Below are 26,168 nucleotides of genomic sequence, written 5' to 3'. Positions count from 1 at the left end.
TAAGCTTTTAAGTCACTGGTAATTAAGAACAGCCTATTCCTGCAATGTCATCTATCTAGACATCAGCAGTGACGCAGCCTTTGCAACAGGGGCTTAAGAGGAGGTTAGGATGAGCAGTACCCATGCTGTCCAGCAGAGAGCAGGCTTGTGGCAGTGGTGACAATGAGGTTGGTAGATGGAATACTGCTTAAAACTTTAAATCAGCTTTCAGCTGAGAAATTGAGGCCAAATTAGTGCCCACATTTCAATCTAGGCTGGATGAATTTACTCAGCAGGAGATGAGTTATAAATACCTTAGTGATACCCAGCCGAGCCTCCAGCTCTCTGCATTCCTGCTGCAGGGCAGCAATTTCCTTGTCTTTAGAGAGCAGTACATCGGCATGCTGGGCCAGGTCCCGAGCTCGCTGACGGGCAAATGCCCTCTTGTACTGTTCAACTGACCCAGGTCTCATCAAAGATGGGGAATTGACCTGCAAAGAAAATACATATTCATCAGCAGAAACATTGGAATACAGTCCTGAAGACACATGAGATATGAGTGGAAACTAAGGGGATCAACAGTTGTAAAAAGAACTGGATTCAGCAGAATACTTTTAAACTTTCCAAGTCTCATTCTGGTCTGCAGGAATGCTCTTGTGGAATATTAGTACTGGCACTGGTAGCTCACTGATTAATCAATAGGCAAAGACCAGCAAAGGACAGCACCAAGCCAATCAGTTCCAGTGCAGTCTTTGTTGGTGTAGTTTTACCACAACTGATTTGTATCTTTCGGCATGGCTCTGCTCTGGAACTCTCCCACCCTTTGATGCACATACATAGAAAGTCAGGGAGCATGTCCTATATGTGATCTGCCATGTGGATGCATAAGAGAGTATCAGCTGACTTATCCAGTGATTTGAACTGGCACTGAGATGAGCTGATCTATCATGATTATGTCTGGCGTTGATGTCATGGGCTGTCTGACTATTCTAACTCTAACTCTGGATAATGGTGTGGTATGTAATTTAATAGATTCATCAACTAGAATGGCAGCTTCACTGATAATCTGTAATTCATACCAAGATCCTTGATTGTATTGTATTGTATCTTTAGTTTGAACATGTTAAAAAAGATTTTTTTAATAATCCCAGTAACACATCAAAGATATACAAATTTACAGATATATATACTTAAATAAACATACTTGTGCACCCACACACACTTATATATACATCCCTATTGTGAAAGTAGTGGGTGAGAGCACCCAATCAAAGCCCGACCTCCTCCCTGTACTTTGCAAAAACCATATTTTTGAACCGTTTTTTAAACTGAGTCATACTGGGACTTTGCTTCAGTTCTTTACTTAGTCTATTCCACAGCTTCACTCCACACACAGAGATGCAAAAACTTGCTAGTGTTGTACGGATGCAGGGATGTTTTAAATTTAATTCCCCCCCTCAAATTGTATCCCCCGTTCCCTTTTAGAAAACAATTTTAGAATATTGTCAGGAAGTAGGTTGTTTATAGCGTTATATATAATTTGCGCAGTGAGAAAATGAACCAGATCTGTGAATTTTAGTATTTTTAATTGTAAAAATAGTGGATTTGTATAATCTCTGTAACCAGTTTTATGGATTATCCATATGTTGCTTATCAAACATAGTGCTTTTTAATCATAAGTGAAAATTTCTAACTATAAAACAGTACTGAATAAACAGTGTAGGTGCCAATGATGACTATGTATAAGATGGTTTCAGTGTCTAATGTCTGTTATGTTAAAAAATCACTAAACAGAGAACAGGCATCTAAAGCTACTGCTGTATATCATAAGGAAGCAAAGGGCATACAGATATACATTTTTCTGATGCTGTATATTTCCCCTATTTCCTACCTGTGGGACTATTAAAGGTTTTCTTATCTTATCTTATCTTATCTTAAAGGCCGGTCCATGAAAATATTGTCGGACATAAACCAGTCCATGGTGCAAAAAAGGTTGGGGACCACTGGTATAGATGATATCTAACTAACAACCAGTACTTGTCCATCTGACAGTGCAGCTACTATCTGATGACAGCTCACTAAAAAGGCTTTTCATTAGACCAACTCATACAGTCCACAACAGGCACTGATCACCTATTACAATAGGAATATAATATAATATAATAGGATTACTTAGCAGAAGAAGTGCTGTCTCTTATCCTGCAAACACTGCATCGTGAAGAAAAAGAGGAAGTCCATTGGACAGTGCAGTTCTCAGATTTACAGTATTCATGAGCTGTCTCATTAGCAATAACAATGCATGGCCAGAAGGATTAAGTATTTGACAACTGTGTTTAGTTTCTGCAGTCTTTTGCTAGATCTCTTTAATAAAAGTGTATATTACATCTTATGGAACTTCTTTGTTTGAAAACGTTTTCTTTTGTATCTCATTTCTATGCATTACAATATTTGGTGTACAAGGCTGCTTTTATTCATGTAAGAAAAGAAGATCACACACTGCACAACTCAAATTTTTACATATTTAATAAATAGTGTGTGAGGTGTTAATTCATTTTGTCATGTTTTCTTGTGTTGAGAATTTTTTTTTGTACCCTTTTATTCACATGCTCTGTGACTCTGTTTCTATCTTGTTATCAGGCATTATGACAATGTGATTTGGACTGATAAGGAGTCACTTGCTGCATGTGTGTGGTAGTACAGCAGGTACAGCAGGTCTACTAATCAGAAGTATGGTGGTTTGATCTCTGGCTGCTCCAATCTGCATGCCTTGGGCAAAATACTAAATCTCAATTTACTCGTGTGAGTGTGTGAATGTTAGATAGAAAACACTTAAGCACTTAAGAAAAAGTGCTTGTATGAATTGGTGAATGAGGCATGTCGTATGTGTTCTCAGGTAGAGTAGAAATGCACTATATAAAAACCGTGTACATGTACCATTGGTTCAGAGTCACTGCAGCCACACTGTTGGGCGACTCAGTTCGCTGTGGGAATGTTTGAGCTATTTTATATGTGCTGCATACCACTTTGAGGTTGGCCTCCTGCAGTTTCCGAGCCCTCTCTTCCAACCTCTTTGCAAGAACAGCCAGCTCTGTGTTCTTTCTCCTCAGCCGCCTGACCTTCTCCTCAGTCTCTGGGGCACTGCTCTTCCGCTAAACAAAAAAGGGATGCAGCAAATGCTAACACAGCAGCGGCAAAAAAATAAATCACGCAGTTATTCAGAAAGGCTTAATAATGATTCAAATCTGCATGTTGGAACTCAAACACCTGCATAAAATGACTGAAGAAAAGAAGCAAAGGGAGTTAGATCTTTTTGTTCACCGTCTGTGCACCTGGCCTACTTTCTTACAAAACCTTCACTCAAGTCTACACGCCCTCTGTTATATTTTTAGTCTTACCAGCAGACCATTCTCCTCCCTTAGTGTGGCACAAGTCTTCTCCAGCTCATCCAGGGCTCGCAGAAGTTCAGAATTCTGACGCACCAGGAACCCATAGTCAGTACCATTCTGGAAAAAACAAAATGACACCAAAAACAGATGCAGAGTTTACCATCTACTGCACAGCTGTTTGTTTTGTCTCCTTCAGTTAAAATGTGAAAATAAGGGATTGGTTTTCATTCTGGCTTAATCCATGTTTTATATCTAACATGCAGAAAACCTCCTCTGCTGTCAGCCACTGTTTACACAGCACTGTCTAATGGTGACTGACAGATGACATCTCACTGAAAAGGCTTTTCATTAGACCAACTCATTCAGTCCAGAACAGGCACTGATCACCTATTATAATAGACCAACTCGGAAGAAGAAGTGCTGTCTCCTATTCTGCAACACTGCATCATGAAGAAGAAGACAAAAATCTTGAGATAGCCTACAACCTTTTCCACCCGTCACATTCTCATATAACAACTTAGCTTCTTCCTTGAAATGCCCATTAAAAAAAACAAATACACAAATTAACTGATACTTTAACTCTCTTAAGCAATTTTTGATTTTAGCTGTCCCTCCTAATGACCCAAAGCCACTTTAGTGCTAAGCTCATCTTTGTTACAGAGATTTTTGCTAACTCTGAATTTTTATGTTTTGGGCTATAAGCCGCTACTTTTTGCACAAGCTTTGAACCCTGCGGCTTTTAGTCAGGTGCGTCTTTTCTATGGATCGTCCATGATTTTTGTGATATCGTAAGAGGATTTGTTTTGGTTGTTCCGCTGTTGTACGGCACTACGTTGCCTGGCGGAAGGGCATGTGATCAGACACACAAGAGTACAAGAGTGGTATGCTGGTCACATGTCCGTCCGTAGCGCGAAAGATAAACTTGATTAGCAAGAGCAAGAGGGGTATTACAGGAGCAAAGGAAGCTTTCATTCACAAACCCTCAGTATGGCAAACAAAAGAAATGCATATGATGCAGCTTTCAAATTAAAGGCAGTCGATTTGGCACTCAGCAAGGGAAATAGAGCTGCTGCACCTACCCTTGGTATAAACGAATCAATGGTGAGACGTTGGAGACGCCAGCGTGATGAACTGGCTCTGTGCAAAAAGACGAAAAAAGCTTTCACAGGAAATAAGAGCAGATGGCCCAAACTTGAAGACTGTATTGAAGACTGGGTGAACACACAGAGAGCAAACGGGCGAGTTGTTTCAACAGTGCAGATCCAACTAAAAGCCAAAACAGTCGCCAACAGTCGAAGATAGAAAATTTCAGAGGTAGTGCCGTTGACATTTGACCTGCCCCTCACTAGGACTGTTAACAAGCAAGGCGAATCAACCATCACGGTGAGAACCACTGGCCATGAGAGAATGAATTTCACTTGTGTGCTGGGCTGCACAGCATCAGGGTTTAAACTTCTGCCAATGGTGATCTTTAAGCGGATGACTATGCCAAGAGAAGAGATCCCAAGCGGCATCTCTGTTAAGGTCAACAAGAATGGGTGGATGGTGGAAAGCGTAATGAAGGAATGGCTGCAAGAGTGCTATGGAGAAGTGTGAAAACATCCACGATCACCAAAGGATTTCGAAGGGCTGGACTGCTGCGTGATGGAGAGGAGGACACTGCCACGGCCCTTCAGAGGGTGTTCGACTCTGACACTGACAACGAGGATTTCTTTGGTTTTGAAAGTGACAACGAAGGAGAGAAGCGGAGAGTGGATGATGAAGCCATCCTGAGCCTGTTCGTTTCCGACACTGGAGAAGAGGACTTTATGGATTTTAGTGCGCAGGAAGAAGAGAAAGATGGTGGTGAATGACTGACTTTTCTTCTTGTTAAAGCCGTGTTACTGCACCTGAGCCTAAAAGGTAGGCCAAATCTCTTTTTCTGGTGTGCTGTAGGTTATTGTTATACACTACATTTGTTCCTCGTTTATAAAGCCCAGTACATGTTTCATACTTGTAATTACCGTTACTTGTGCATATACGTAAAAAGTTATGCAAATATGTACCGGTAACTTGTTTTTCAAAATATTAATACAAGGGATGTGGTCCCAAACAGCCATCTCTTTCCTGACAATTCCCTTTGTGCATATTCTCTTACATATGGTAAGTAAACATTAAAACACCTGCGGCTTTTAGTCAGGTGCGGCTAATGTATGTACAAAACAGGAGTTTCCCCTGATTTTAGCTTGTGCGGCTAATATTCAGGTGCGCTTTGTAGTCCAGGAAATACGGTACTAATTCTGCCACAACTTTTTATTTATTTGGTTATATTTTAACACAATTTATGCTGAGAAATTGTATTCTACAATCTGTCTATTTCCATAGTGTTTTCCCCCATTTTTTCTTTCTTTCTATAGAAGATGTTGGTTTCAAAATTACTTTAACAATAAATAAACCAAGTAAATGGGGTTCAGTTTTGTTTTTATTTCACAGTGTCTCAATTTTCTGAAATCAGGATGGCATGTCCCAGTCCTAATGTATATTTAATTGTTGTATTCAGGTGTTATATTTTAAGTGCACCATGAGGTTTATAAAGTGTAATTAGGTGCTGCAGTAATATTGCTGTGAGCTTGTGAGGGGCAGCTGAACAAATCAGCAGTCAATGTGGCAGAAAGTCAATGTGGTGATCAAGTCTGTCATGGGTGTTTAGCAGCCACATGGTTGAAGCCTGGAAGAGAGGAAAACCTCAGATTGGTTGTTCATCTAAATGGAAGTGATACCACCCTGCCTCTGTGCCAGAGATGCTCTAAATGAGCCCTGAGGCTCAGACGTAAAGGTTGAGATTAGAGCTGCTGCCCACAAATGCAATGATTGCATCTAGAGCAGATGAACAGATAGCTATAAACCCAACAAAAGCTCCATCCTTACTGTAATGCAGCACATTTACATAATCTGAGTTTGGCTGCTCACATATAAGGAAAAAGCAGTTATAACTGAGACAGATATTAGCCATGGAAGATCCCAAGCATATGCTAAACTAGTATGAAATAGTCTGCCCACGGTTACCCAATGACAGCAGCAAAAAAAGACTGTGACATATTTCAGGTACTGTAAGAAGCATGCAGAAGTCTCCATGTGTGGAACACCTGCTTACCAATATGTCTACGTAAAACTCCTTATTATTAACCTAAAACCACCCTCTTTTGTATCACCACAGACAATAGGAAAACATCCTCATGACACAGTTCAGATTAAAAAAGTGAAACAAACACTAAACAATCATGCAGCCATCATCTCATTTATGTTGTCTTGGTAACTGCAGCAGACAGGTGATCAAATGGCTCCCTGGTGGGATTTTAATGCTACTGTACCTATTACTGAAGTCAACACTAATGGCCAGCTGTTTACTAAGACAGCAGCTGAGGCTCCTGTGCTCATAAAACAATGGAGATGCTGTCTACCTGGTTAGCGGGTTACTAACTACTATTTATTTTCAGAATCTGGTTGAAAAAAAACCCACAAAACCAAAAAGGAATGTGTGGCATTGGGTTACTAGATAAGGCATGATTTAGCTATAAATACAAATGTGCTTCTAAATTAGTTGTGAAAAGCTTGCAGTCAAAGCACGATCTGATCAGTGCAGGGGAAAAAAGATGCATCACGGACGGTTCTTATAATCAATACAGGCATAGAGTCAGCAAGTACATTCCCCTTAAACCTGAATGTCCTCTTTGAACTAAGCTGGCATGATCCAAGACAAAATGAATTTTATTATTCACAAGTCTGACTTAAATGTTTGAGACGTGAACTGCTTAAGCTGTTTCAAAACTTCACATTTAAGAGGATAACATCAAGATTTTCCAAAGCAAACTGTGGTTTTGAGAAAACAATGCATTTTTCTGCAATAACCATTCAGGGTAGTTAAATTTAGTGACTCTCTCCTTCTGACATCTGCTGCTTTTACATATAAAACAAAAAAACTCTTGCAGTATAGTCATTCATGTTTTCCCACATGTTTCTTTCTTTCAGATCAAGTTCACAGTTCATAAATAAATGCAGAAAATCCCTGCAATCCTTCATCAGAGTGTTTCCACCCAGAGGAAAATATGCTATAACCCTATAATACTCTTTAGTAAAGGTAGCACAATAGCTAACCAAAGTTTAAAGAACAGATAAAAAAAAAATTGTGAGCAACACTTCATTCTCAGACTCTGTGCTTGCTGATGACACATGAATTTTTCAGGGACACACGGACAATGCCTATTATTATATAACTGTCTCAGGCTGACTTATCTATTGAGCCATACAGTTAGACATAAAAAAGTACTCTTATGGAAAAAAAAATCCATCAATCCATCGTCAAATCTGTCTTAGAATCCAAAATATATTAATTATTTTCAAGGTATAAACTTACATATGAAAAAAACCTATGATATTTAGCAAAATTTGATAATACTTCAGCATTGCACTAACATAAAAAGATGGAACACATCTTTATTAGAGCTCTGGTAGTCTAGAAAGGAGTGAGGTTAATATAGCTTTGGGAAAAGTGAAAAATAGGAATGAAGGTCCAATCTACAAACTACAGTAACTCCTTGGTTATGCAGGAAGTAGTAAACTACTACAGTCATGTGAAAAAGAGATTAAGCACACCCCACGATCCAGTAGCTTATAGAACCAACTTACACAGCAGTAAATCAAAGTATTGATTTTCAGTTTGACTTGATCAGTCTTACACATTGTTGTGGAGAAAATTTTAACCACTCTTCTTTTTACAGCATTGTTTCAGTTTATTGAGGCTTGGGGGCAACTCATTTAAGGTTTCACTAGAGCATTTCACTGTGTTTGACAGTTGGTTTGGGCTCCTATTGTTGTGCATCTCCGCTTTGGTCACACTGATAATTAATGTGTGTATTTGATTAAAAGTACGCTAAAGAAGTGTACTTACTGCTTCCAGTGTACTTAGTTTTCCACAGCATTGCACAGTCCTATGAAAATCTATGTGCACATGATAAAAATTGAGGCATTAAAATGCCTTTTCTTTGCCTGTAAAATAATAAATATATCTGTACAATCTGCTTTATAAAAATAAAAGCTGCTCATTCTTGCCTATGATGACATTGTTCAGTTTTTATTTGTCATATGCAAGTTAGCACAGGGTCAACATTGCAATGAAATGTATTTGACGAGCAAAAGTCACTCAGCAGAATGGTACAGTAGAAGAAAAATAAATAGAAAAATAGTAAAGAGTAAAATATTAATGAGACGCAGTAAAGAGAAAAGAGATTTTTCAGTTAAGTGACTAAATATATATGTATATATAAATATATGTACACACTAGTGATTAAATAAAGAAAATCTTGAATAGGAATGTGATGGGGGGGGGAGCAGATGGGATATTGCACAGGAATGAGCAGCAGTACTGAACAGTACAAAAGTTTTTTAGTGGTACTTATTACAGTATTGCACTTTTTTTAAAATATAAATATCAATATAAATATCAGTAAAGTGGAGTGACCAGTGCAGATTAAACAGAGTACTTGTGAAACTGCAGGGTAGCTTCTGAGTGCGTCCTGTGGACTGTGTTGTGTGTGTTTAAGTGTTGTGGTTGAGGTGTCGTATGGCTTGATGGTTAAGTCTTGTAGTCCGAGCAGACAGACTCCTGTAACGTCTGCCAGATGGTAACAAGGAGAACAGCTGATGTGCTGGGTGGCTGTGGTCCTTGATGATGCTGTGTGCTTTACGGAGGCATCGCTGAAGATAAATGTCCTGAATGGCCAGTGATGTGCTCTGCTGCCTTCACTACCCTCTGTAGTGATATACGGCTGCTGGGAGAGCAGCTTCCATACCAAACTGTAATGCAGCTCGTCAGCAAGCTCTCGATCGCACACCTGTAGAAATTTGAGGTGATATTCGCGTTCATGCCAAACTTCCTCCGCCTCCTCAGGAAGTAAAGCTGCTGGCAAGCTTTCCTGATTGCAATGTCTGTGTGAAGGGTCCAGGAGAAGTCCTCGGTGATGTTGACTCCAAGGAATTTGAAGCTGCTGACCTTTTCGACCTTGACACCGTTGATGTGGATGGGCTGGTGTTCCCTGACTGGTCGTTTCCGGTAGTCCACTATCATTTCTCTAGTTTTGCTGATGTTGAGAGTCAGGTTATTTTCCAGACACCACTCGTACAGTGCCATCACCTCCTCTCTATAGGCCAGGGCTGCCCAATCCCAGTCCTCGAGAGCTACTATCCTGCAGCTTTTAGATACATCCCTACTCCAACACAGCTGAATCAAATGGTTTGATTACCTCTTCAGCATGCCATCGTGTTTGGCAAAGGCCTGATAACAAGCCATTCATTTGATTCGGGTGTGTGGGAACAAGGATGCATCTAAAAGCTGCAGGACGGTAGCTCTCGAGGACCGGGATTGGGCACCCCTGCTATAGGCCGTCTCATCGTTGTCTGTGATGAGGCCTATGATGGTTGTGTCATCCGCAAACTTGATGATGATGTTGGACTTGTGTTTAGCAACACAGTCGTGTGTGAACAGGGAATATAGGAGGGGGCTAAGCACACAACCCTGTGGCGTACCTGTGTTTAGGATGAGTGGTGAGGAGGTGTGCTTACCAACTCTCACCACCTGGGGCCTGTTTGTGAGGAAGTTTAGAATCCATCTGCAGATTGGTGTTTCCAGCCCAAGGTCGACGAGCTTCGTGGCAAGTTTTGAGGGGATGATGGTGTTAAATGCCGAGCTGTAGTCGATGAAGAGCATCCTTGCATATGTATTCCCTTTTTCCAGGTGAGTGAGGGTGGTGTGCATTGCCAGAGCGATGGCATCCTCCATGGCTCTGTTTGTCCGATAGGCAAACTGAAGAGGGTCCAGTGTGTCAGGGAGGGAGGAGCAGATGTGACCTTTGACCAGCCGCTCCAGGCACTTCATGATGACGGATGTCAGTGCAACAGGACGGTATCATTCAGACAGGAGACCACTGATTTTTTGGGAACAGGAATGATGGTGGATGCTTTGAGGGACGTGGGGACCACTGACTGCCTCAGGGAGAGGCTGAAGATGTTGGTGAACACGTCTGCCAGCTGGTCGGCACACACTCTGAGAAGCCGGCCCGGGATGCCGTCCGGTCCTGGAGCTATGTGAAGATTGACCTTTTTAAAAGTCCATCTCACAGCTTCTGTTTTCAGAGTTAAAGTTACAGCCTCACTGTCCTCCTGAGGGTAGAGGATCTGCTCTCTGTTGTCTGCATCAAAACGAGCATAGAAGTTGTTGAGCTCGTCTGCGAGAGATGCAGTGGGCTGAACAATGACTGTGTTGTCCTTCTTGTAGTCATTAATGCAGCGCATTCCATTCCACAGTCGCCTGGTGTCAAAGCTGTGGTAGCTGGACTCCATTTTGTCCCCGTATTCCTTTCTGGCCTTTTTTATAGACTTTCGGAGGTCATACCTGGCTGCTTTATATGCATCAGGATCCCTGGAGTTAAAGGCAGAGGTCCGCACTTTTAGCTTGGCACGAACATCTTTATTTACCCAGGGTTTCTGATTTGGATATATGCGGACAGTGGTTTTTGTGATGGTATCATCCATGCACTTTCCAATATATCCAATGACAGAGTCTGTGAGTTCATTGATGTTGCCATCAGCTGCATCCACAAATATCTGCCAGTCAGTTGTGTCAAAGCAGTCCTGTAGGACCTCCTCAGCCTCACTGTCCCATTTGTAGATGACCTAGCAGCAGAATGGAACAATGGTTCTGCCTTACCAAAAGCTGGGCGGGGGAGGGGTTTGTAGCACTCTTTGAATGGAGTGTAACAATGGTCCAGTGTTTGATCACCTCTTGTGGGGAAGGAGATGTGCTGATAGTATTTGGGGAGAACCTTCTTCATGTTGGCTCTGTTGAAGTCTTCCAGCAAAATAAAGGTAGCTTCTGGATTTTTGTTCTCAAGTCCAGTAATGATATAGTTCGTCCATTCGTCCATTGGGGAATAAAAGCAGCTAATTTTATAATGCTGAAGCTCTAAAATGATCTCTAAAAGAAGCTATTGTATCCCACATCACTTTCTCAGATTCCAGTTGATGAGTTTACATTGTAAAAAGTGTAACAAATATCTGTTTGTGGCCCTTAGACTGGCAGGCTATCAAACATTCTTTGTATGATAAGAAGGCACAAAGAGTGTTAGCCTCAGTTCACAGATACATTTTTGTGTCCTTGAGAGTTACTTTTCCATCACTTAGAGAAGTCGACCAGTCCCAGCGTCCCAATCTTCCTCTAAGGACAGCCATGCTAGAGTCTAATCAATCACCTAAGAGGAAGCCAGCCAGCGTGAACTCAGCCTCCAGTTGGCTCCATTCTGATTCTAACGATCTTGGAGTCTGTCCATGTCACGTAATGGTTCATTGGGAATCATGCTCAGAAATGCACCGGAAGCTTTCTGTGGGCATGATGTTTGCAAACTACAACCAATCAAACTCCTGCTTTTCTCAGTGCCACAGAAAAGGACTGCAGGTGGCGAGGTTTACCCAGACCTAGGATACGTACTGTATTAACATTCAGGCAGCAGTGTCGTTTCCACATAGGCCTGGCTCAGGAAAGCAAGGCAGATGTAACTCGGTCACAAGAGGGCATGGGGCGGCAGCATCTCTGCTGGGGACAGGAAGAGACTGAACAGGGTGATCCGAAGGGCCAGCTCTGTTCTAGGATGCCCTCTGGACCCAGTGGAGGTGGTGAGTGACAGGAGAATGGCGGCTAAGCTGTCATCCCTGTTGGACAACATCTCCCACCCCATGCAGCAGACTGCGACAGCACTGAGCAGCTCCTTCAGTGGGAGACTGCGGCACCCACGGTGTGGGACGGAGAGATTTCGCAGGTCTTTCCTCCCCACTGCTGTCAGACTCCACAACAAAGACTTTAACTGAACAAACACACACATCCACACATGTGCAATAACACTAAGTGCAATAATCTTTTCTGGCATCGTTGTATTTTTACTCAGTTGTATATAGTATTTGTATTCTATTTTTATCTTATTGTATATTTTTATTCTATTTTATTCTACTGTATATAGTATATTATTTTATTCTATTCTGTACAGCTGTGTACTGTATTTATTCTTATTGTATTCTAATTTTTGCGTCATAACTTTTGCACTGTCCACTTCCTGCTGTGACAAAACAAATTTCCCACGTGTGGGACTAATAAAGGTTATCTTATCTTATCTTATCTTATCTCTACACCAATGTCTGTCAGCAGATATTGAGCCCCGGGCAGGACAGACGGAGCGGTCTCCTTGTGCTCTGTTTGAATCTTTTTGAATATATTTATTACTGCACACATATATCTTAGGGGTTCCCAGTAATAAAAAAGCATACTGTTACAGTCTACAGCCTGTAAAGTCACAAAAAGCATTAACTTTTTTTCCCCCTCAGTTGTATTTATTAGTAGTGTTTTCAGAACGTAATATCTTTCAGTAAAAAAAAAAAATTTAAATGTTCAACTACAGCAAAAAATATTTTATCTGTAATTTAATTCAATATTAAGGAAGGCTTTATGAGGCTCATTCAACAAGTCCATTCTTATTAAATTGCATTAAACTGAAAGCTTATATAGCACTTTTATTGACTGCAGCTCTGTGACAACACTTTATGCTGTAAAAAAGTAATAATAATAATAATAATAATAATAACAATAATGATAAAAATAATAATATACAGTGGGGCAAAAAAGTATTTAGTCAGCCACCGATTGTGCAAGTTCCCCCACTTAAAATGATGACAGAGGTCAGTAATTTGCACCAGAGGTACACTTCAACTGTGAGAGACAGAATGTGAAAAAGAAAAATCCATGAATTCACATGGTAGGATTTGTAAAGAATTTATCCGTAAATCAGGGTGGAAAATAAGTATTTGGTCAATAACAAAAATACAACTCAATACTTTGTAACATAACCTTTGTTGGCAATAACAGAGGTCAAACGTTTACTATAGGTCTTTACCAGGTTTGCACACACAGTAGCTGGTATTTTGGCCCATTCCTCCATGCAGATCTTCTCGAGAGCAGTGATGTTTTGGGGCTGTCGCCGAGCAACACGGACTTTCAACTCCCGCCACAGATTTTCTATGGGGTTGAGGTCTGGAGACTGGCTAGGCCACTCCAGGACTTTCAAATGCTTCTTACGGAGCCACTCCTTTGTTGCCCGGGCGGTGTGTTTTGGATCATTGTCATGTTGGAAGACCCAGCCTCGTTTCATCTTCAAAGTTCTCATTGATGGAAGGAGGTTTTGGCTCAAAATCTCACAATACATGGCCCCATTCATTCTGTCCTTAACACGGATCAGTCGTCCTGTCCCCTTGGCAGAAAAACAGCCCCATAGCATGATGTTTCCACCCCCATGCTTCACAGTAGGTATGGTGTTCTTGGGATGCAACTCAGTATTCTTCTTCCTCCAAACACGACGAGTTGAGTTTATACCAAAAAGTTCTACTTTGGTTTCATCTGACCACATGACATTCTCCCAATCCTCTGCTGTATCATCCATGTGCTCTCTGGCAAACTTCAGACGGGCCTGGACATGCACTGGCTTCAGCAGCGGAACACGTCTGGCACTGCGGGATTTGATTCCCTGCCGTTGTAGTGTGTTACTGATGGTGACCTTTGTTACTTTGGTCCCAGCTCTCTGCAGGTCATTCACCAGGTCCCCCCGTGTGGTTCTGGGATCTTTGCTCACCGTTCTCATGATCATTTTGACCCCACGGGATGAGATCTTGCGTGGAGCCCAAGATCGAGGGAGATTATCAGTGGTCTTGTATGTCTTCCATTTTCTGATGATTGCTCCCACAGTTGATTTTTTCACACCAAGCTGCTTGCCTATTGTAGATTCACTCTTCCCAGTCTGGTGCAGGTCTACAATACTTTTCCTGGTGTCCTTCGAAAGCTCTTTGGTCTTGGCCATGGTGGAGTTTGGAGTCTGACTGTTTGAGGCTGTGGACAGGTGTCTTTTATACAGATGATGAGTTCAAACAGGTGCCATTCATACAGGTAACGAGTGGGGGACAGAAAAGCTTCTTACAGAAGACGTTACAGGTCTGTGAGAGCCAGAGATTTTCCTTGTTTGAGGTGACCAAATACTTATTTTCCACCCTGATTTACGAATAAATTCTTTACAAATCCTACCATGTGGATTCATGGATTTTTTTTTCACATTCTGTCTCTCACAGTTGAAGTGTACCTCTGGTGCAAATTACTGACCTCTGTCATTATTTTAAGTGGGGGAACTTGCACAATCGGTGGCTGACTAAATACTTTTTTGCCCCACTGTAGAATCTGTTTTGGCTTCAGGCAATTTCTCTTGTGCCTTCTCTAACTAAATGTACCACCCACATTGGGTAATTTCAGCAACCCTCATTGTGCACCATGACTTTTTATCCCACTGCTTCTTGTTTCCAAGCTATGTCCACCTTGGTCGATCATAACAGTCAGATGATACATCATACAAACAACTCAATGAGACCATCTTCTCTGATAAAATCCCAAACATTTTGTGCTACATGCATTTGGGTTTTGAAGCTCTCTCACTGTGCAACAGTCTGGACTAACATCCACCAATAACACCACTATTCATTCAAGTTTTCCATCTTTCAACTGATATAGCACACGATCACGAAGCTTAAGATGAACTGGGTTTTTTTTCTATTACAAAAAATATAGACTTTTAGGTCTTTAAAATGACTACTCACTCACAGAAAATAGTTTCACACAAACACTGCCATACTTTCCTGTGCAGTGAAAGTGACTGTAAGTACGCCAAAGGAAGGGCAAACTCTGCTAATCACATGACTGTTACAGTTTTGCATCCCAGCAGATATTAGCATTACTGACCTTGTAAACAGAAGACAAAAGGGACAAAGAATACGTTTTTCAATTTTTTTCATTAATCCATATACACAACCTAATCAGACTAAAATGCAAGACAGTATACGGTTCAGTTTATTGAGTCATGGTTGGAGGTCTTGGTCAAACCCCCAACCCTGTGATTAGTGCCCCAGTCTGCTTCTCGTGTCAAACAACCCTAAAGTAACAATAAAAATGAAGTTTACAAGAGAAATCCAGCAGGATCTTATAAATGATCCCCTTGAATTGCTTTTATTAGTGAGAGCAAGCCAAAACTGACAAGGTTGAGCTTTTTAAAGAGAACAAGCTAAATTGCCTTCTGATTATCTGGGTCAGTTGGTGTTTTATATGCCTCTAAGGTTCGACATGAAAATGGGTTAGGGACTTTCTGGCCTGCCTCTCGTGGGGGTTTTACTGGAAACTCTTACCTAGGGAAGCAACACAAAAAATGCATAGAGAGACTAATTTATGATAAATAATCTTTGTACTGAAATAACTATTCTGAGCGTGTGACAGGTTTTATTTAGCACTCTTGTAAAAAAATATAAATATGTGAGGTGAGTCAAATAGGGAAGTATTAAAAACAGGTCATGTATATGAGAATAAACATTTTTTATTTATTCTTGGATTTAATGAACTTGTTTTATTAGCACTACTAAAAGATAAATATGCCGTTTACATGGCACCAATTTTCACCTTCTCCCTTTTAACCCCCTTTAACCCCATATTTCATTTCATTTCTCACTCAGCCCTCTTTAATATTTCATTTCACAGTTTTTCTGCTGCGATGTTTGCTGAACATATTAAAAACTACAATATTAGGCAAATATCAGTGCAGACATACAAATTCTGGGAATGGTAAACTAATATAAAAAAGTACAAGGACAGCAGAAGAGCATGTGTAGTAGATGATACATTTTATTAGATTTTTGAGACAAAAGAGGACTTTAGAAGATAGAACAGATCATTAAATGTTCAGAGATTTATTCTTACATATTCATAAGGTTGCAACAGCCAGATTGTTCTTTTGTCTTGTATCCATGGGGAGCTTTTGTACCAGAAACACCAACATCAGCATTTTTAGCTGAGCTAAAAATCTCCTGCTTTAAGCCTCTGAGGAGACTACAAGACAAAGACACAGACGGGCAATGCTTTGCCTTTCTTAACTCTTTGCTGGGCTTAGATCATGCTTGCTGTTTTAGTGCTGACTAAGTAATAAATAAAGGGAAATAAACAAAAAAAGATAATAATAATAATAATGTGTATAATAATAATAATGAGCTGCATATGTTATGTCAATTCAGGTTAACGGTGATGTTTTTTTTATTCAATGTGCTTCACCACTACCACAACACAAAAACTGATATACTTAAAAATAGCTGCCTCCCTAGCAAAATGTAGATTCATTTTTATAAACACTCACTCTACAACCTCCATGTACATGCTGCTGACTTTCATTCATTGGCATGAAGAAGGCAGCCTGCTGAATCTGGAAATGTGCCTTAATTAATAGAAGCCTCATGTGCTTCTAGCAATACTGGAAGAGGGAAAAGCCTCCGCCCACAGACCCAACCCTCAATCACTGAGCGGTTGCACAGACAACTCATAAACACAGCTTTAATTACCAGCGCAGGCGAGAAAAAGAAAAACGGTAATGATGGCTTGGGAATGGCAGCCTTTCTCCTGATGCAGATACTAATGGACTTTATGGTATCAGTGAAGTGGTACAATTTAAAGTCAAATTAGTGATGCTCCTTATCTTGGCCTGCAGTAACACGAGTGGTTTGCTAATGAGGTTGTGTAAACTGCTAAGTTGTCAAATACCCTCAAAAGACATGAATCTGAATCCCTTATTCCTTCAATTTTAACAGTATTATTATTTAACATGGTCCTGATTATCTGCAGATAAACCTGCTAATGCACAAAAATTCTACACTTTTATCTGCACATAATTTTTATATCATTGGAAAGATCATTTCAAAGCTTGTGTTTTAAGAGTCACCAATATCTAACTCACTTACAGGACAAAAAAACAGCAACTGCGTAAGCATACTTGCAGCCTGTAGCACTGCAAAACTTAGGAAAGGCTGTTCAGCAAAGCTGAGGCTTTTCTCTTTAAAAAAAAAATATGAGAAGAGCAACAAAGCTGTTTGTGGCCTGGGGTGTTTTATAAACAGCAGCTCTTGCTCTACACTCATATATAAGTCATGAAGAAACCCTCTTTAGTGTCCTCTCAAATCCCTTCCTGTATTCATCACGACTCACCTCCCCCAGGGTACCTGACGGTGACAGATTAGGGGGTCCTCTCTCATACAGCAAGAACAAAGAGCCAACACAGGGAACCCCATTACTCCCCCCCACAAGGCGTCCGGCAATCTACCTCTAGCTCATACAAACGTCCACTGGGTGAGGTTGTGCAAAAACAAAATCCATTGTCTGGAGATAGCTGTTAGTCCCTTTTCATTTACCATATATGGAGGATAAAAAGAAGAATACATGTCCTTAATGTCCTTCACATGATCTGAACGTTCTAGCTTACATCTGGCGATCAGACTAGAAATCCTGATGCAAGCACATATTATGATGTATTCATTCATGTTAATTTACCTCTGGAATCAGTAGCGATTCCATGTTTGATCCAAGTATAGACATAAATATAGAGGCCATGATGACTGTGTTTAACCATTTGGCAGATGACGACCACAGATGACCACAGTAATTAGATTGCATACAAGCACAGCTTTCCATTCATCTCAAACTCCCCAAATAAAAATGCCACAACCCCCTCGTCCCCCAGAGGCTTAATAAGGTGTCAGACATGCAGAGAACATCATCTGGCCTTTTAAAAAGGCAAACATGAAAAGAAGGAGGGGTCACTAAATTATTTCATTTAGTACAATGTCAGGAGAAAATGGACTGATGGGAGACAGTATGTAGTTGAGATGATTTGTGTCTCCTCCCACCCCTCCACGGGATCAATGCCAAGGGCGTCAAAAGAATCCTTCATCTTGTTGGAGAAAACTGCATATGCATACAAGCCCCTTAACCCCCTGCTATGGCCCAGCAGCAAGCAACTTAATTTGAGGAAATTTGAAGAGAGTTTTTTACGGAATTTATATTTAAAACCTCATAGATACGTCATTATGTGGATTTATGAAGTGTAATGGAGATAGATTAAAGTGACTAGAGATCATGCTCATATATTCATATCCACAGCTCTGCTTATACTGTACATTAAAATTATGTCCATACTGTATTGCTTCCAAAACACAAACTCTGTGGTTTGTGTTGGACATCATGGTATTGAGTTTAGAAAATCAATATCAAAGAGACAACACAATGGCCACATGTGTATTCTTCCAAAATGCATACGCAACTGCGGTTAAACTGCCTATCTATCTGCAACCAAAGTGAGCAAATGACAACTATGGGCACACCATTCAGCCACTTTCATTCTACAGATTGTCCTGACCTCAACAAGCTGCAGTGCATTCAGCCAGAAATGGAAGTGTTTAAAATTAATTGAAAAATTCTTCCAACCAGGCCCACAAGGACCCTGTCGCTACTCTTGGAGTTGCCAAAAATCAACCCTCCTACTCTGTCATTGTCACAGCAGTTTCCCCCAGGCAGCATCTCATGACTTGGAGCCCACTGATGAATGAGTGAAAAATTCCCCAGGATTCCCAGAGACAGAGACAGGTCAGGTACAAACACAGTAAAGCATAGTTAGCTGTTGTTGAATATTTGCTTTCTCACTCTCTCGGTCACGTTAAAGAATGATTGGACTGTCCTTGACCTCAAGTGTTAACACAACATTGCTCTGCAGTACATTAGATCAGGCAAGATCAGCTTTAAAAGCAACCATTAAAAAAGAAAGATGGCAACACAATTTAGAAGCCAGGAAGCAGATAAACTGGGGTGGCTGTAACTCAGGTGGCAGAGCAGGTCAGCCACTAATCAGAAGGTCAGTGGTTCGATCCCAAGCTGCCTCCTGGCTGCATGCCAAATATCCTTGGGCAAGATACTAACCCCATGTTTGCCTACTGGTGGTGGTCAGAGGGCCCGGTGGCGCCAGTGTCCGGCAGCCTCGCCTCTGTCAGTGCGCCCCAAGGCAGCTGTGGCTACAATATAGCTTGCCATCGCCAGTGTGTGAATGGGTGAATGACTGAATGTAGTGTGAAGCGCTTTGGGGTCCTTAGGGACTAGAAAAGCGCTATACAAATGCAGGCCATTTACCATTTGCAGGCCATACTGAACAGTTTTAGAGTACAGGGCAAACTAGAGGCGGAGGCAAGTTTCGTGATGACAGAATTTTTCATATAATGTAGACTGGCTAGGAACAGACAAGGAAAGGTCAAGTCAGACAGGCTGGGGACCATGTCGCAATGTCCAAACACCACTTTAGTGCTCCACAACAAACATTAACAAGTCCTCGTACAAAAAATGCCCATCTGGTAGATTTTCCTGTAATGAAAGGCTGAGGTGACCTTTTTCTGATGACCACAGGATCAACAAAATGAGACTCCCTTTCATCCTGCAGGCTAAAAGCATTTCCCATTGTGAAGTAGAAAATAGGTAATCATGGGTTTAATCTTGCTAGCACGACCCAATGATGTAGAAATGTCACAGGCAGCAAAGAATGCTTGAAAAATGCCAAATACACAAGAGTGTGAATAGAGGCTGGCAGATGTAGGAGGAGGGATGACGAGATGCCCTATGTGTGATATAAGCTAAAGACTTAAAGAGGCAACCAGTGAAGAACTCTCTATAAATGAGCTAATGATTCAATCTTATCTGCAGGGGGGGGGGGGGGGGGGGGATGAGGGCATGAAAAAAAAGGTCAGGGAGCAAATGGGTTGAGCAAAGAAAGAAAAATGAATATAAACTTTAATGCTCCTGTCAAGTGTGAGATATGTAAATGATGTTCTTAGCTAATGGAGGATGTACACTAAAGACTGGCTGCAGTGCTGCAGAGAATTTCCAGCACTGCATAAATTATGGTGTTTTCAGTTTTTAGAAGCTTTCTTTATATATTTCAGGCTTTGCCAGAGCAACTGAGTAAACCTGAGAAAACGTGTGAGGACACAACCCTACCCTACATATATAGTGTTGAACAGATACCCAGTCTACTGGGTCCACAATGTTAGTAAAAGCAGCGCAACGTTTGATCTCAGTTTCAGCCAGACAGCAGAGAGGGGGGCATTCATGTGCAGGCTGGTATATGGACTCTAGGGATTACCCCCCTATAAATTATTCGCAAGAAATAACATGGCTGGCCAATATAAAACACACACATTTCCACACATGGAGGAAATAAATCTTAAATTCGTGTTACATTTTTCTGGATTGCTTGATACAATTGTCGGAAAATCAACTGCTGTGACCGTGAAACTCCATGATTATTCCATAATCAATTTGCTGACTGAAAGAAAATCAATCAGCAGTCCTTCTGCTTCTTCTTCCTCCTCCTAGCGTTATTCCCACACTGCGGGGTCTGCTTTTCTGCAAAGCCGCCTCCATTCGGCCGATCTTCTTCACGTCGTCTTTGATTCGGTCCATCCATCGCCTTTTTGGTCTGCCCCTTGGTCGCTGGTCTTGGGGGTTGAGTCGCAGTGCATTCTTGCCACTGAGTTTTCGTCACTTCTGACCACGTGCCCATACCATCGCAGTCGCACTCGTTGCATCTTCTCCGTGATCGGCGCAATGCCCAGCCGCTTTTGGATGTTGATGTTCATGACGTGGTCCCATCGTGTCAGGCCCAGGCACCATCGCAGCATCCGCATTTCCACTGTGTGAAGGTCCTGTTCGTGCTTTGAGGTGGCCAGCCAACACTCTGATCCGTAAAGGGCCACAGGGCGCACTACGCTCTTTTAGATCTTCGACTTAAGGATGTCAGGCATTCGTCGGTCGCACAGGACACCAGTGACTTGGCGCAACTTCATCCAGGGCGCATTGGGTCGTACGTCTGGCAGGATGTCGTCGTCATTGTTGATCATTGATCTGAGGTGCTTGAAGTGAGATACCTTCGCCAGGTATTCTCCATTGATGCTGATGGTGCAGTCGGTTTGGGGGCCGGCTTCTAAGTACTCAGTCTTCTTGGTGTTCAACCTCAGCTCAAAATTCAGCTCTCGAATAATTTCAGATTCCCTTCTCACCATTCAGTTTCAGTTCTACAATTCAATTTCAAGTCCCAAAATTCCGTTTTTTGGAACTTACATCCGGTTCCGGTTCAAGCGCAGATTAATAGAACTACGTTTTACTAGCGGACCGAAAGTGTTACTGACGGGAATCTACAGCATCTTGAGCTGAATTAAGACTTCAGAAGTCATTCGTCATTCGTCATTCGTCATGTCGAATAGCGGATAAACTCTCAGGTTGGTAATAAATGTATTACATGTATAAGAACAAGCGTCATGTTAACAAATGATAGCCGTAAGGTAACTTTTATGCTTATTGTAGCTGCTAGCTAAAAACGCTAATTTAGCGTAGTTCGCCCTGAATTCAGCTTTGACAAACAAATATGATCGACTGTTTCTAGTAGAATTCCAAAGTTGTCATCTTGTACCCTCTCAGAGTACCCCCTCTGTATGCTTGCAGAGACCCCTACAGTAGGGAAACATGCAAAACGGTGTCCAAACCTTTGTATTTTAGCATTACTGGGTCACCTCTGTTTGAAGTGATATAATATGATATACAACTATCACTGTGTTTAACTACCATAATAATTCTTAGGGTACTGAGTGCATGCTTAATTAGATTTTTTTTTTTAAACATACTGCTCCATTAATATGTTTGACAGGCTGAAGTTGTCGGGGTCACCTCCTAAATCGACCATCTTTTACAGGTGTTTTGTGCCAGAAATGGCGTGTCCACTGAAGACTGAAGATACTGAATCTTTCATACGCCCCTTTCCATTCCGTTTCTTGAATGCACGCAATGTCGATGCGGCGGTTATTGAGAGTGTCGGCTAGTTCGCAGCTTCCTCCGGTTAATGTACCAACGTTCAGGGCACGGAGGCATAGTAATTGGGCTAGCTCCTTTGGCCTGACCCATCCACTGGCAGGTAGCACTCGTCCTCTTCTCACGTTGTTTGGGCGAGGACGACGCGCGTTGCCCTAGTATTCGTTTTCAAATTTTGAGTTGGCATTGCATTCGGTGTGACCGAAGAATACGCTGACTGGCGCATCGCTCCCCCTGACATCAATGACCCTCACCGCTGGCCAACTTCCTAATGGGTCATTGTTCCCAGCTGGCACCGTGAGGAGGTGGTGATGGGGTTTTGCCAGACCAATAAGCAGTCATTCTGCAAATCCATTAATTGTTTTGCAACAAAGAAAATGACCAGTTCTATGACTGGTGTTTCTCTGATGTACGATTATGGTAAATGGTAAATGGCCTGTATTTATATAGCGCTTTACTAGTCCCTAAGGACCCCAAAGCGCTTTACATATCCAGTCATCCACCCATTCACACACACATTCACACACTGGTGATGGCAAGCTACATTGTAGCCACAGCCACCCTAGGGCGCACTGACAGAGGCGAGGCTGCCGGACACTGGCGGCACCGGGCCCTCTGACCACCACCAGTAGGCAACGGGTGAAGTGTCTTGCCCAAGGACACAACGACCGAGACTGTCCAAGCCGGGGCTCGAACCGGCAACCTTCCGATTACAAGGCGAACTCCCAACTCTTGAGCCACGATCGCCCCAAACAGGGCAATCACAATCACAGGGTTAATTAGTGAATTATTTTAATCACCTTTTTGCTTAGTGTTAAACTTTGAACGCTAGGCTCATTATCTTGTGAGTTTTTTTAAGTATTAAATTAATTACAGTCAGGGAAAAAAATATTTGAACCCCAGCTGATTTTGTAAGTTTGCCCACTAAAAATGAAATGGCCAGTCTATAATTTCAATGATTTATTTGAACAGTGAGAGACAGAACAATAACAAAAGAATCCAGAAAATGCATTTCAAAAAAGTTATAAATTAATTAACATTTTCATGAAGGAAATAAGTATTTGACACCCTATTGTTATGGCTGCCGTCGTGGGCTGGGGTTCTGACATGTAAATGTGAGTGTGCAGGTGCGCCTCCAGGAGTGGTGGATCCCGAAGATGGCGTGCCCAGATTGGATGATGATCTGGAGGCGGAGTATAAAACGTCAGGGTTGAGGACGGCAATCCATCCATCTTAGGTCTTACCCCAACCAGCTGGGGCTGCGACATGCCCTTCATGGGTTCATGGGTGATAAAAAAAAACATACTTAAAAAGTAAGTGCTTATGAAAAAATGATCAGGCAGTTAGACATAAATATGCTGACCAATGAATGCGTGCAGGCTTTTGCTGCAGGTCGCTGCAGCTGACTCTCTGAATCAGTGTCCTCCGGCGTTTTGTGAATCCAGGAGGAATTGGGGTGGATCGCCTTTTCAGTTGGGCAGTTTTCTCATGTTTTGTTAGGCAGGGAGGTAAGTGATTGTCATTTGGTTATGTTTCTTTAGGGATAGGCAAGCAGTCGCTCCTCTCAGCTGTTTTCCTTTTGTTTGTTATTTCGGCGTAGGTCCACCCCGAAGCCTGAGTGACTCCTGTGAAACCCGTTTTTGTTTCGTTCCTGTAAATAAACCATTTCTTATTTTAACTTATGTGTGATGTGCTGCTTGGGATCGAACTGGGGGTGGATCATTCCTCTTGTTGCGGTCGGGTCCCCTAGACCGGCTGCAACACTATCAATCAGGAAGATTTCCAACTCCCAGGTGTATTTCACACAAGTATAAAAGACAGCTGTTCATGGAAGCAATCAATCTATCCAGATTCCAAACTCTGCACCATGGCCAAGACCAAAGAGATTTCCAAGGATGTCAGAACAAGATTGTGGACCTACACAAGGCTGGAAAGGCTGACAAAAAGTCAGAGTACTTTTGAGCCAACTATCCCTTTAACGTTAACTACTAATTACTTCATGAACTTCTTCACAAATAAAATTTTAATCATTAGAGAAAAAATTACCAATAATCATCCCAGAGATGTAATATTATCTACAGCTACTTTCAGTACCATTGATATTCATTTAGACTCTTTTTCTCCAATTGATCTTTCTGAGTTAACTTCAATAATTACTTCCTCCAAACCATCAACGTGTCTTTTCCTGCCATTAATTAATTAATGCTTCAATCTTAAATATGATCAACCTATCTCTAATAATTGGCTATGTACCACAGGCCTTCAAGCTGGCAGTAGTTAAACCTAAAAAGCCATCCCTAGACACAGCAGTCTTAGCTAATTATAGGCCAATCTCCAACCATATCAAAAATCCCTGAAAGAGTAGTTGTCAAACAGCTAACAGATCATCTGCAGAGGAATGGATTATTTGAAGAGTTTCAATCAGGTTTCAGAGCTCATCACAGCACAGAAACAGCTTTAGTGAAGGTTACAAATGATCTTCTTATGGCCTCTGACAGTGGACTCATCTCTGTGCTTGTCCTGCTAGACCTTAGTGCAGCGTTTGATACTGATGACCATAATATTCTATTAGAGCACGCTGTAGGTCAGGGGCTGGCAACCCCGGGTGGCACGCAAAGGGTTAACTGATGGCACGACCATAGCTGGACCGGCCACCGGGTATACCGGGCATTTGCCCGGTGGGCCGATGTGATTTTTCGTTTTTATGGGCTGATGGTTTTTTGTTCTTTTTTTGTAACGGTGTAAACAATGAAAGGTGGTGAATTGGCCAAATGCTGGCCGATGTGTAAAATGTAAAAATAACTCTGTTGTTTGGTGGTGGCTATGGCGGAGCTTCCACGGAGGCCAGCAGGTGGTTGAGGGAAAGGGGAGGAGGCAGGAGAGACCCGAGGCGGCCGCCAGTCCGAGTGTCAGGTGAACTGAACTTCAGGTAAGAAGTTATGACCTGCAGTCTATCTGGGTCAGATATAAACCAGCAAAGAAATACTTTTCTTTCTTATTCTCATTTAAAATGTCTAGCTTTTAATAAATAATTATCTGAATCTTACAACCAAAGTTTTGTCTGATGTAAAATGTATAGAAATCATAGATATACCAACGAGACTGTACATCACTGTCACAACAGCATTTTTGTTTTCAGGGTTGTGAGGAGACCATACATAGCATTTGCATTTTCTGTTGTACAGTTCATTTGCTGTTATGGATAAAAAGTGTCTTTTTTTGTTTCAAAATAGCTAATAACTATTCACTGATAGCTGCCAACATCTGCGAAGAAATATAATTCTGTAAAGTTGTTCTATATAGTGTGTAGCTGTTCATATAGAGCGTTATTAAATTTATTGCTAATGCAATCATATGGCACATTGACTTCTGAGGAAATTTTAGACGGCACTCATCATCAAAAAGGTTGTCGACCCCTGCTGTAGGTATTACAGTGCAGTGGTTTGAATCATATCTATTTAATAGACTCCAATTTGTGCATGTAAATGGAGAGTCCTCTTCCCACACTAAGGTTAATTATGGTGTTCTATAGGGTTCAGTGCTAGGACCAATTCTGTTTACATTATACATGCTTCCCCTAAGCAGTATCATTAGAAGACATAGTATACATTTTCGCTGCTATGCAGATGACACCCAACTCTATCTGTCCATGAAGCCAGATAACACACACCAATTAGTTAAACTGCAGGAATGTCTTAAAGACATAAAGTCCTGGATGGCCGCTAACTTTCTGCTTCTTAATTCAGATAAAACTGAGGTTATTGTACTTGGCCCTGAAAATCTTAGAAATATGGTATCTAACCAGATTCTTACTCTGGATGGCATTACCTTGGCCTCCAGTAACACTGTGAGGAACCTTGGAGTCATTTTTGACCAAGACATTTCCTTAAATGCACATATTAAACAAATATGTAAGACTGCTTTCTCCCATTTGCGCAACATCTCTAAATTAGAAATATCCTGTCTCAGAGTGACGC

At 41.6% G+C, this 26,168-nt stretch overlaps 1 protein-coding gene across 1 annotated transcript in view; it reads right to left on the bottom strand.

Annotated features, from left to right (window-relative positions):
* tspoap1 (TSPO associated protein 1) overlaps positions 1 to 26,168 on the bottom strand; it is a 74,778-nt gene that overhangs the window by 36,710 nt on the left and 11,900 nt on the right. Inside the window, exons 4-6 of the mRNA XM_085469635.1 lie at positions 3,375 to 3,482; positions 3,000 to 3,128; positions 294 to 470 (exon numbers count right to left, since the gene is read on the bottom strand). Coding sequence (XP_085325761.1) covers positions 294 to 470; positions 3,000 to 3,128; positions 3,375 to 3,482 — 414 coding nt within the window. The remainder of the gene's footprint in view (positions 1 to 293; positions 471 to 2,999; positions 3,129 to 3,374; positions 3,483 to 26,168) is intronic.

The sequence above is a fragment of the Copadichromis virginalis genome, linkage group LG10 (genome assembly GCF_057382275.1).
Source record: "Copadichromis virginalis isolate Kocher_CV1m ecotype Utaka linkage group LG10, C_Virginalis_male_GT1.1, whole genome shotgun sequence".
Taxonomy (NCBI): domain Eukaryota; kingdom Metazoa; phylum Chordata; class Actinopteri; order Cichliformes; family Cichlidae; genus Copadichromis; species Copadichromis virginalis.
Note: the sequence above shows the minus strand (reverse complement) of the source record. Positions and strands in the feature narration are given on the sequence as shown.